This window comes from Cucurbita pepo, chromosome LG02 (genome assembly GCF_002806865.2).
Source record: "Cucurbita pepo subsp. pepo cultivar mu-cu-16 chromosome LG02, ASM280686v2, whole genome shotgun sequence".
In the NCBI taxonomy this organism is placed as follows: domain Eukaryota; kingdom Viridiplantae; phylum Streptophyta; class Magnoliopsida; order Cucurbitales; family Cucurbitaceae; genus Cucurbita; species Cucurbita pepo.
In genome coordinates this window covers 11308811-11319320 of record NC_036639.1, presented here as the reverse complement: position 1 = coordinate 11319320, position 10510 = coordinate 11308811, and the positions used below count along the sequence as shown (strand labels likewise).

The following is a 10510-nucleotide window of genomic DNA, read 5'->3' as shown; positions in this document are numbered from 1 at the left end:
AGGTTTTTGAAAGAGACATTATATCAGCAAGCAAGAGAGTAACAACAACGACTGACAGTATATAACCTTGGGTAGGGGGATACGAGTTTACTTTATTCGGAGTTCATGGTTCTTTTTCATTTATAAATTTTATAATATATGCTTAATTTGAAGCGAAAACATTATCCAAATCTAAAACATTATAACGTGTAAATTTAGGTTATGGAATCAAGATCACATGGAACTCGTCTACTAACATGAATAAAACCAAACACACATGCATCAACGCTCTAGATTCATTGTATTAGTATTATTGGGAAAAACCAAAATAATTAAATATTTGAATTAAAATGTAATTGATATTGCTTTTAAACAAAGTATTTTTAAGTAAAACCCTTTCTTTAACGACCATTTTAAATAACACCTTACAATTTCTTTTGTATACATTTTTATAGGTAAATAACATCATGAAAATATAATTTTAAAGTAATAAAAATATTAAATACACTTCACATACTTAGTCTAGTAATTAATAATCCATCTAATGTTATGGATCAACATTAGTTGAAAAATATTTTTTATTAGAATAAATATTAAGCCGGGATCGAGAGAGATTAAAATAAAATAAGGTCGACAAAAGAAAAAAATATATATTATATTTTGAAAGCTTAACAGTATTGAGTTCATAGTTTCATAAGTGCATGGTTCATGCCTACACGTAGAAAATTGTTGGAAATTTTAGTCTCAAACTTTTTAATTAATAATATGGCAATTATCGTTGAATTAAGCTTGTATTTACGAAAAATATGTTAATTATAAAGTTTAAATTTTCATCTTAATTTAGGGTTTATCTGGAAAATGAAATTAATTAAAAAAAAATATTGAAAATGAATTAAAATGAATTAAAAAAAGACAAAAATAAAAGGTTCAATCAATAAAGATTATTTTGGGAGTTTAATATGAACAGTGGAAAGTGCGGAAACGGCTTGTCGGGAATAAATATATAATATTCGATTTAATAATTTTATTTGAATTTTAATTTTGGGGTAAATAATAGAATTTGTTTTTGTCGCTGTCGGATGGAGGTTTCATCAGGTCAGGTGGTTTTTATTAATTCGAGTTTTTAAAAAAACCATGTGATATTGTTCTTTTTTATTTTTTTAATTCTTTTTCGTTAAAATGAAAGAAGCTATTATCTAAATTTGTCTCCGAAAATTATATTATTCGGATATGCCTCGGTTATTATTAAATTTTACCCGAATCTTTCAGGCATTTTTTTTTTACCACTCACATGTATTTTACGAAAATTTTATACGATATCATTCGATAAAATTGCTTCAAACAAAACACATTTAATCATATAATTTGTTGGTATAGATAGTAACTTTCTACGGTAAAATTTTATTTTTTTAGATAAAAAAAAAAGAAAAAAAAAAGCCTATTTTGGTATAAAGTAGTGGGAGAAGGGAATAATAAGTAGGATAATAAGTCAACTCTAATATGGTTGAAAGTCAGTTTTCTTGGGCAGTTCACAATAGTATAGCATAGCAATCTAGGGCTGCCCCTCTTCCTCCTTTCAAATTTAAACCCTTTTATTTATTTATTTATTTTTTCTTTCATATATTTTTTTAAAAAATTGGACTTAATTTAAAATTTCTCGAACAAAATTCAAAACTCATTCCAAACATGTTCCTTAGTCCAATAACGTTGAGACAAGTAAAATTAGAAAACGAATTCAAACTCTATAGTGACAGTCACTACTCANCTCATTCCAAACATGTTCCTTAGTCCAATAACGTTGAGACAAGTAAGATTAGAAAACGAATTCAAACTCTATAGTGACAGTCACTACTCAAGATTATTTTAAAAAAATTAATCTAAAATCTTATGGAAAATATAATTTTTAAATTAAAAATATATTTTTTTTCTATTTAGTTGACTTTTAATAGTTAAAAACAAAAGTTCCAAAGAACTAAAAAAACAATTTTCAATAATAAAATTTACAAAAATAATTTTAAATAATCATGAAAGAGCATAGAATTCCAAAAATAATAATAACAATAAGTTTTATTTATTTTTTAAAAAAATTATTTTACATAAATCATGAAAAGGGCGTTGAAAATTGTAGAATTGGAATTAGGTGTCCAATGAACCAAAGCAAATGCTTATCATTTGCAATCCCCCCCTAACCCTATACTAGGTACTATGAGTTTTGACTCTTTTAAGGGGCTTTTTAGTAACTTCNACCCCCTCACCCCAATCTCTTTTTTTTATTCCCCCCCCTAACCCTATACTAGCTACTATGAGTTTTGACTCTTTTAAGGGGCTTTTTAGTAACTTCACATCATTAATAGTCGGATTAGATTAGACAAGATTAAATTAGATTGAGTTAGACTAAGTGTTTAGGTTTTTCGAGTCAAAATGTGATACACGAATAAAGTTGGGTATATAAATGATCTAAGACAACATTCGAAGGAGAGAGATCTTGAGAATAGGATGGCTAAGACAGACTTAAAAAAATTGAAAGTCGCTACTTATACTAACAAAGTGTTAGTTGGTATGGATACTCTTCACTCTTAAGAAGTAAGGAATAGGTAACGTGAGTATGTCGTAATGGGATGCAAGGAAAGTCGGTCCTAATTCAAATGGTGGGCATGGATCGTTACAGGGGATTTATGAACAAATTGAAATTTTTTCGAGAATATATTGTAAAAAATTAAAATAGTGAAGGGAGAGGTGGGAAATGGAATCTAAAAATTTTATATTTGTTTTGTTTTGGCATGTACCCTTTAATTTTTGTTTGTTTGATGAGGACGGCAGCTTCATTGGATTGGATATTTGTCCAAAAACAAAACCTTTTTTAAAAAAAGTGAATAAAATCTGGTCTCTCTATAAATGAATGAGAATTCACCCTTCTTTCAACTCCCTAATCCTTCCCTTTCCCTTTAACCCTTTCTCCACCAAGCTCTCATCAATGGAGGATTTTGATTCTCTCTGGACTTATCAACAGGTTCGTCAATCTCTCCCTCTCTGATTTCCATTTTCTCTTCTGGGTCTTCCTCTCTTTGCCATTTCCACTCCATTTCTTTGGTCTTTTCTTGTTAACTTCATCCATGGAGGATACTTTCTGGCCTTTATTTTCTCTCTGTTCTTGTCTATATGTTGCTATTCAAATGCTTTCTTCTGGGCTTTCATGGGTTTCTCTTGTTGGGAGCTGAAAAAACTGAAACACAAGCGATTTTTGCATTTGGGTCTCAATTCGTTTCTGTAATTTGCTGTTTTTTCAAACCCCAATTTCATGAATAAACAGAGGATTCTGGAAATTGGGTGTTCTGAAACAGTGATTTTCCAACAAGGGTGTTCATAATTTCTGATAGGGAACAGTTTTGTTTTTGGAATATGTTAAATCATATCAAATAAATAATTCTATCCTGCAATGATTGGACCATGTTCGTCTTGAAACTTGTAGTGAGCATAGTTTTTGGCTTTGCACTGCTGAATTGATTCTCCCTTGTAAAAAACAAACAAAAAACTCTGTTCACTTCCAATGGGAATCTTTGCCTGTTTCAATGTTTCGATTCGGTCGAGATTATAATGTTTTAATCGATTGAGCTATGCTTATAGGGGTGGGATGAGATAAAACAGAAGCTTTTGTGTGCTACAATTGAGCTAGAATCAGCAAAGATGGAGGCAAATCAAGAGATGATGAAGAACAAAGAGAGTGTAAAGAATCTGATGAATCTTCTTCAAATGGCTTACAAAGAAAGAGATGAAGCAAAGAATCAGCTTCAAAAGGTGTTGAATGAATTGATATTAACATCTCATTTTCAAGCTGAAAGTCCTGTAGGTAAAGCAAATTCCAGCATCACAGAATCCAACAGCCTTTCAGCTGATACATTCAACAACAATCCTCAATCTCAATCTCTTGGCTCGCCCGTTGTTGATTCGTTCTTCGATGCTGTTTCGTCGACTGATTTCTCGAGCTTAAACGTTGGAGATTCGTATAATGTGGATCCATGTGGGTTGGTGATTGAGAACATTGTGAAGGGGAAGAAACTGCCAGAGAAGGGGAGGCTGCTGCAGTCTGTGATGGAGGCTGGGCCGTTGCTTCAGACGCTGCTGGTGGCCGGGCCGCTCCCCCAGTGGAGGAATCCGCCCCCGTTGCAGCCGTTCAAGATACCTCCTGTGTTGATGAAAGGACAGGGTGTTGTGGTGAACAGTCCTAGAATGTGTTCAAGTTCTATGTTGAATTTCTCTGGCGTTCCTTCAGAGTCAGAGTCATGTTGTTTGAATCACAGTAGTGCATTGGTGTCAGGTTGTAATCCCAGTTTTGGGTGTACAAAGAGACAGAGATTGGTGTAAGAATGATACTCATATATTGTATTGTAAAAATTAAAGTTGGTTTCATTTGTAAATGAGATGTTAAAGTTTTTGGTATTGGAAATTGAATTCAGATTATACTTCTCATTTCCTTCTCTTCCCTGTATAAAAGGATGGTACTAGTGTATACTTTAAAATTTTCAGATGTGAGATCCGAGAGTGTATACTTTAAATTTTTTTTGTAAGGGTGTGATAGTTTGTTACTGATAGATGCGCGTTTTAAAAACTTCTAAATTGGTCTAACCAAATCAAACTGCACTGGTCTAACAAAACAATTTTCGACAGTGTATACTTTAAATTTTTTTGTAAGAGTGTGATAGTTTGTTACTGATAGATGCCCGTTTTAAAAACTTCTAAATTGGTCTAACCAAATCAAACTGCACTGGTCTAACAAAACAATTCGGTACGTTAGTCTAACCTTCTAATAAAATAAATCGTTAGGTTAATCTAACCTTCTAATAAAATAAATCGTTAGGTTAGTCTAACCTTTAGTGCAATGCGTACACGAATAGAGATATCTATTTTACCGCCTCGAACTGGATGAGGAATGTTTTTTTTCCATTAAATAAATAGGATTATGGGATGATATTATATTCACCATCCTGTTCTCTACTCAATTCTCTACCTTTCTTAATATAAATATATTTTCAATACCAATTTAATAGATTTCCTTTTTATAGTTAAAAATTATATTGTAATATTAAATTTTGAATTTTTAGAATTTATGTATATAAAATATTATATATATATCTTTTATTTGAAATATATTGATTTATTAAGATTTTTTTTTAATTTTTAAATTTAGATTATATTAATAAATGAAAATTTTAAAATAATTATTTTTTAAAGAATAATAAACTAGAAAAAAATTTCGGCGAACATAAAAATAAATAGATAATTTTGCGAGAACTAGGTGGCGTGATGACCTTTCCCACCATGCTCCATGGACATCTCAGTACACAAGCCTTGCACTTAACCCTAGTATTGCCTGTGTTCCATGCACATTTCTTTGATGATGCTCATTCTTCCTCATTCACAATCGTTTGTGCTACGGATTGTCATAACCATTAGGTAAGCGATGTGGTGCCATGGTGACCAACAAAGAACAACGATGGAAGTGTGGTGACATTTCAAAGTTCACATCTAAGGCCAATTGAATAAAATGTGAACTCAAAGTTCAGATCTACTCAACCAAAATGAAAAAAAAAAAAAAAAAAAAAAAAAAAAAAANTCTTGGTGCTACTGTCGAAGGTCGAGGCATGATGGTCAAACGATGGTAAAAGAGAACAGTGACGAAGGATAAAGAAGTCAATGGCAACGAGCACGTGCAATTGTGAACGAAGAGATTTATAAAGTAGCTGAGCAAAAAAGACGATCGATGTGGTGAAGCTGAACTCGAAGCCGAAAGTGTTAATGAACCCAAAAGTGACAAAAGCTCTCGTCTTAATCGACATCCTACCATTCCTAAGAGTCACCATTTAAACTCCTAAGATTTAGGAAATTCTAAATGAAAAAGGTTGTGGTTTCCTTTTGAATTAGAAATAAAATTAAAAAAATTAATCTAAAAAAATTCACCTCCAAATTGAAATTAAAGATTTATTTTAAAATCTCTTTTTCCAAAATTTTATTAAAAATTAATTTTATCTTTACTGAAAATTCTAATTGCCCAAATTACCCAAGAACAGCTAAATTCAATTAATTCACAATTAACGAATTAAAGGAGATTCAAAGCATAAAATAACCTTAAAAAATAGGGTAATTTTATATGAAGAACGTTACACGGCGTACTTTTAAGAACTTTCATTCTCGAGAGTTCACTAATCTAACAACTTTGGGAGTAATCAAAGCAAGAGGACAAAACTTGTCTATTAGCCCAACTATTAGAGATAATAGAGAGATGTTATGAAGCTTATCATCAAATCATCATAGACATGATAATACTTTACCATTTGGCTCGGGCATAGATCCAATGAGCCAATTCAATCAATATAGCACCAACTTCAAGGTAAAACAAGGCAAAATGTAACGGCTCAAACCCACCTCTAGCAAATATTGTTCTCTTTGGGCTTTCTCTCATCCGCTAAAGAAAAGTTTTCACATCCTTATAAAGAATGTTTCATTCTCCTCCCCAACTAGTGTGAGATCTTACAATCCACCTTCTATTCAGGGCCCAACGTCCTCGCTATCACTCGTTCCCTTCTCCAATCAATGTAGACCCCCCAATCCATCCCCATAAAGGTCCAGCGTCCTTGCTGGCACATCCCATCGTGTCCACCCCCTTCGAGCTCAGCCTCCTCACTGACACATTGTCCGATGTCAGGCTCTAATATCATTTATAACAGCCCAAACCCACCACGAGCAAATATTGTCCTCTTTGGGCTTTCCTTTTTGAACTTCCCCTTAGAATTTTTAAAACATGTCTGCTAGGAAGAGGTTTCCATCGCTTATAAAAAATGTTACGTTCTACTACTCTCCAACGTAGTAGCAATATTAGGAAAGTTGGTTATGGGCTTCAAAGCCCAACTCCTTCCCACAGTTACTGGTGACATTTAAAAATGGGAATTTTGTTCCAAGATAAGTCTTGTGAACTTGGTGGTGACAAGAAGGAACTTGACATTTAATAAATGGATGTGCTCGTGAAAGCCCCAAACAGGGGATATCTCGTGCAAATAATGAATGATCTATTAGGATGAGACAGAGCGAGAGAGATATTCTAATTGTTGAGAAGATAGTAAGGAAAGTAAATGAGATGATAAGAAAAGCATGAAAGTGGAAATGAAGATTCAAGCTACGCAATCCTTTAATGAGATTGATTAACTTGTAATCAAAACAAAATATGCATGATTGAACACATTATCTTATTAACCCCCTGCCCCACTTCTTATGTGTTCAATTGGCCAGGACTCAAGTATAGCCTAGGACATAATTGTATATGCGCTAGAGAGAGAATGCCATATTCTTTTTCCCCTCCCTTTCTTCATCACAAAAATTTAAGTCCAAGCAACAACCACTTCTCAAGACACTATAAATGTATTTCAAAAGCACCACAAAAGGTTAAGGAACTATAATCACAACTTACCTCTGCTTCTGCTTCTACTTCAGGGCACTGGGTCGACGAAAATCGACAAACATGGCTCAAACGCTTACTTTCCTGTTCTATCTCTCTTCATTCACATTTCTTTCCATCGTCCGAGCTGAAGGCAGAGCCCCTCATGGCCTGGTATACGAGAACCCGGTGGCGTTCTCTCCAATGGCATATGATTTCTTCCATCCAAGAACCCGGAGTCCCAATGCCGAAGACCCATGTGGTGCATCCAAATGCTCCCCTTTGCCCCTTGCAGCTCAACTGCAATCTAAACCTGCACAAGAAAGCAAATACTCCACAACAACTCAGAAAGGTGAGGGGGTTGGTGGGATTCTGGGAATTGTGTTTGGCATCACATTTGCTGTGTTTTTGGCGATGGGGGTGTACTATGTACTACGTACCCGCCTAGCCAACGCAAACCGAGCCATGTCTGCAAAACCTGGTGCTTGACATGCTCAAATCCAACATGTTTATGAGCCTAACAAACACTTGGGCACTTCTCTTCCTCGGTTTAGTTTATTACTCCTTTCTTGTTTATTTCTCCAAGATTGATAGCGGCTATGGCTATACATATTTATTATTCTGTTATATATATAGGAGGCTGTTCTATATCTATCGTCTAAATTGTGTTTCCTAAAATTTTCTTCATCCCTCCTCTCCCCCCATGTGTAAATTTTTTGCTCCTTCGAAGTTTCTGGCTCTAATCCTACTAATAAGGCGCGTTCATGAATGAATCCAAGAAAAAAAAAAATCACAACTAGCAATGGGGCCTTCCAGAAATTATGCCAGATGAATAATCAAATGAAGAAAAAGTAATAGAATTATTGACCATGGCCGCACTAAATGTTTGCAACAAGGAAAGTCTTAAAAAGTTCTAAAACTCAATATAATGAATTTGGAAACTTTGGCCAACCAAAATGGAACTGTACGTAGAAATGGTGGGAACTTTCCAACAAAAGGTTTTAGGAACCAAGATTTACTTCAAGAACACATACCAAGCAGATGGTTCATGGTTGCACGATAGAACAAAAGTGTACAAATACAAATGATAAAAGTCATGCATACATTGCCATATCAATGCCAATAAAAACTACCGTAACATTAGGGTCTTCCTGTGAAGTGCGCAACCCCAAAATTCAGATCGTTCAACAAACAACCATATCAGTTGATAGCTGCTGAAGTAGAGAAATACTGGACACATGTGACCAATACCCTTTCCTCGTTGAGTCCATCAAAAAACTAGATGAATAGAAGCAAAACCAAGCACTAGAAGCCAATAAGCAACTGGAACAATGTGATCAGTAACACAACATGGCTCAACCTCAGTGCTAACTCAATATTAGAACGTCCAGTTGAATTCCGTTGTTTCAATTGCATAAGAGTTACATCAATTTAGCCGCATAAACAGTCTCAAAGGATGACAGACAAATATTTACGCAAGAGGATGTATAGTAGAAAATACAATTGTTTGATAATCCAGAATGTTAAAAATACTCATAGCTTTGTTCTCATTCATACTCAGCTTTATTGTTTTAAAGGCCTTTATACTCATAGCTTTGTTCCACAGTCATAACATCAATTGTTTAATAATCCAGAATGTTAAAAATACAAAATTTAAAATTCTGTTTTCTTACATGATTCATGCAAGTACATTGATCAAGAAAACATTCTCCACATATCACCATCCCCGTGAACTGAGAGCCTGAATCACAGGTCCAAATGTCTGGTCTACAGCTCTATTCCATAGGTGCGAAATCTCTGGGCCATATTTCTTTGCTAATACAGCTTTTTTCATCTAAAGTCGTTTCAAAGAGGATGCTATTAGATTAGTGGGGTTAGCTGCTAGATGGAAGTATAAATTCAGAGATGGTAGAACTTGCATTAAGGAATTCTACATTGTTGGTAAGAGAACTTGTCGGCCAAGAACAAAGTTTAGATTAAATAATAATATCAATAATTCCTTCCAAATACATAAACCCTGACAGTCCACATTATTCAATACTCACCACTCCCAGATGGAAAAAATTCAGGTGCCATATAGTTACTTATTCTGAGACGTTTCTTGTTAAAAAAAATCCTTATTCTGAGACACTTCTGCTTTGAATTAACAAATATTGTTGAGAACCCAGTTATCAAAACTGTCCAAAGAGTAGCCACTCAGATTTCTACCATCAAAATGCAGCATGCCTAGACATCTAAAATGACAGCAAATAACGAATTTTCTTGATACCCATGGTCCTCCATTGGTCTGTTACAATCTAATCCTTCACAAATGAAGTAAAGAACACATTCTTATACAAAACTTTATATTTTTCTATGATGAATTAAACTCGTGTGTAGAAAAATTGATTTTACAGTATTCAAATAATGTATATTTCAGCTTTATATTAAAAGAAATATAACTTACCATAAATTTATTGATATAAAGAAAAACATAAAAATTATACACATCAAGCCATGTTTAGATTAAGATCAATGTCAAAAATGTAAAAAAAAAAAAAAAAAAAAAAAAAAATCNACAGATGATTTAACCTGAATGACATTATTGAAAATTTTGATAATTTCACTACGCTCTCCCCTTATTCCCAATCATTCAAATATTCACACATATACATTTGATAATTTCATTACATTTTCACAATGGTCAAACACAAGCCATAAAAAGTTAATCATTAGGGTAACAGAAAGGGAAATTTTAAACATACCGGAGATTGGGTGGCTGGCGGATAATTTTCCGAAATGGATCTGTATATGCTTTTCCGCTGCTCAAAAACAACAACCCCGACGAATACGCTGCCCAGTGCAGCACCAAGAAGTCGCTCCTGCAATTGGATCCAGATTTCCACCAAAAAGGAGAAGAAAATGAGATCAAATTGCACCCAATAAATGGCAAGGAAATCGAATCAGCTCTGGAAGTCCATCGGAGCATGGATGCTTGGTTACCTGAGCAAGAATGGAAATCATGGTAACATAAGCTTCGCCACTAAATTTCGCCGGATAGAGGAAATTTTTGGGACAGATTATCGAGCGAGGCGGGCCGATAGGGCTACTTACAATGGATCTTCA

General features: G+C 34.0%; 2 protein-coding genes across 2 annotated transcripts; both read left to right on the top strand.

Annotated features, from left to right (window-relative positions):
• The first annotated feature begins 2863 nt into the window (after positions 1–2863).
• LOC111787431 lies at positions 2864–4432 on the top strand. The gene is made up of 2 exons (XM_023667390.1): positions 2864–2989; positions 3604–4432. The coding sequence occupies exons 1-2, from the start codon at positions 2879–2881 to the stop codon at positions 4339–4341; spliced, it is 849 nt and encodes a 282-aa protein (XP_023523158.1). The 5' UTR covers positions 2864–2878; the 3' UTR covers positions 4342–4432.
• A 3057-nt stretch (positions 4433–7489) lies between these two features.
• LOC111788471 lies at positions 7490–7894 on the top strand. Its single transcript, XM_023668806.1, has one exon. It carries the CDS (start codon positions 7490–7492, stop codon positions 7892–7894), a length of 405 nt encoding a protein of 134 aa, XP_023524574.1.
• Positions 7895–10510: the final 2616 nt, after the last annotated feature.